Below are 1,611 nucleotides of genomic sequence, written 5' to 3'. Positions count from 1 at the left end.
TCTACAAAAAACACTCCTTGCGACGTCCATAACAGCGTGAGTGAGGAGAGTTGAATAAGGGCTCATTTGACATAGCATTCCGAATATTAAAAAGAGTTTTTGTTAATAAAAAATTACTTTTTAACACTGTTTACATAATTTTATGAAAGTGCTTCTAATAATTAGAAGGATTTTTAGACGAAATTGATCTAATATGACTTCTTTTAGAAACACTCTCAAAATAGAAAATTCTTTTAAAAAATAATTTTTAAATAAATATTGAATTAATTTTTTTTTCGAAAGATCTTCTATTGAAAATAAATAAAAGCAAAAACAAAAGTGGCAAAACTCTCCCACTCATTTACTCATGCGCGTTTCCCAAAAAGCCCCCAAGCGCCAACCTTTTATAACCGGTAATTTTATCGCACCGCCCCTTCGCTTCCACCCGTTCTTTCGTTACCCTAATCCGCTCTTATATAACCCTTCACTCTCGTCCTCTCCCCAACCACCTCCACGAAGGATACATTCAAAATTTATATCTACGTACTTTTCAATATTTTTATTTTATTTCGAATTATAGAGAGTATCTAAATAGGGTTTGCTTTTACCAGTATTGATGGCGGCGATTGAATGTTGTAATAAGATCAAAGGACCATGGAGTGTGGAGGAGGATGAGCTGTTACAGAAGCTCGTGCAGCGGCATGGTGCGAGGAACTGGACGTTGATAAGCCGTTCGATTCCAGGGAGATCGGGAAAATCTTGCCGGTTGCGGTGGTGCAACCAGCTATCGCCTGAGGTGGAGCACCGTCCATTCACGCCGGAGGAGGATAAAATCATTCTCAAGGCGCAGGCAGAGTTCGGGAATAAGTGGGCCACGATAGCGAGGCTCCTCAATGGCCGCACCGATAACTCGATCAAAAACCATTGGAACTCGACGCTGAAACGGAAGTGCGCCGCCGCAGTGGCAGATGGAACCGAGCGACCCCTGCAGGTTTTGAGGAGAGCAAACAGCCTCGATGTTACGGCGGCGGTTCCTGAGAGTCCGAGTCCGTGTGGTTCCGAAATCAGCGATTCGATTGATAATGCTGTCGTGAATACAAACACGAATATGAGTGTTCATTTTCCGGTCATCGGAAATGCAGTTTTGGCTCCGGCAGTCGAATCGTCGCCGGCCTTGATGAACGATCATACTGCAGATGACCCGTTGACTGCGTTGACTCTATCTCTGCCAGGGTCTACGAATGAATTTACGACGCCGATGGTGACGGAAAAGGAGGAAAAGGGCGAAACGTTGTCGTTTGTCCCTGAATTGCGTGACGTGCTGCAAGAGATGATTAGGAAGGAAGTGAGAAATTATCTTTCGGAAAAATGAAAATACTGGTGGTGATTTTTGGATCGCCGGAGCTAAACAGTTGGCATTAGCAAACTTAGTAATTAATTAGAATAATGGTTGCAAAATTTCAGTTTTCACAGAGTAATTTTGAATTTTATTTACATGTAATGGCAAAGATAAGAGTTAAAATTCAATAATTTACAACGTCTGCCCGTAAAAGTGACTCTTTAACAGCCTGTTTTTAGGTATTAGGGTAAAGAATTGTTAATGCGTCTGAGCTGCAAGTGCCGTACAAATGA

The 1,611-nt window shown here is 41.8% G+C and overlaps 1 protein-coding gene across 1 annotated transcript; it reads left to right on the top strand.

Moving 5' to 3' along the window:
* The first annotated feature begins 436 nt into the window (after nt 1–436).
* Nucleotides 437–1,543, top strand: LOC111387813 (transcription factor MYB44-like). The gene has a single exon (XM_023012406.1). It carries the CDS (start codon nt 596–598, stop codon nt 1,349–1,351), a length of 756 nt encoding a protein of 251 aa, XP_022868174.1. The 5' UTR covers nt 437–595; the 3' UTR covers nt 1,352–1,543.
* Nucleotides 1,544–1,611: the final 68 nt, after the last annotated feature.

This window comes from Olea europaea, chromosome 3 (genome assembly GCF_002742605.1).
Source record: "Olea europaea var. sylvestris chromosome 3, O_europaea_v1, whole genome shotgun sequence".
Classification (NCBI taxonomy): domain Eukaryota; kingdom Viridiplantae; phylum Streptophyta; class Magnoliopsida; order Lamiales; family Oleaceae; genus Olea; species Olea europaea.
Note: the sequence above shows the minus strand (reverse complement) of the source record. Positions and strands in the feature narration are given on the sequence as shown.

What these genes read in the sequence shown, in the direction of transcription:
- LOC111387813 (XM_023012406.1), top strand. Translation starts at nt 596, where the DNA reads ATGGCGGCGATTGAATGTTGTAATAAGATCAAAGGACCATGGAGTGTG.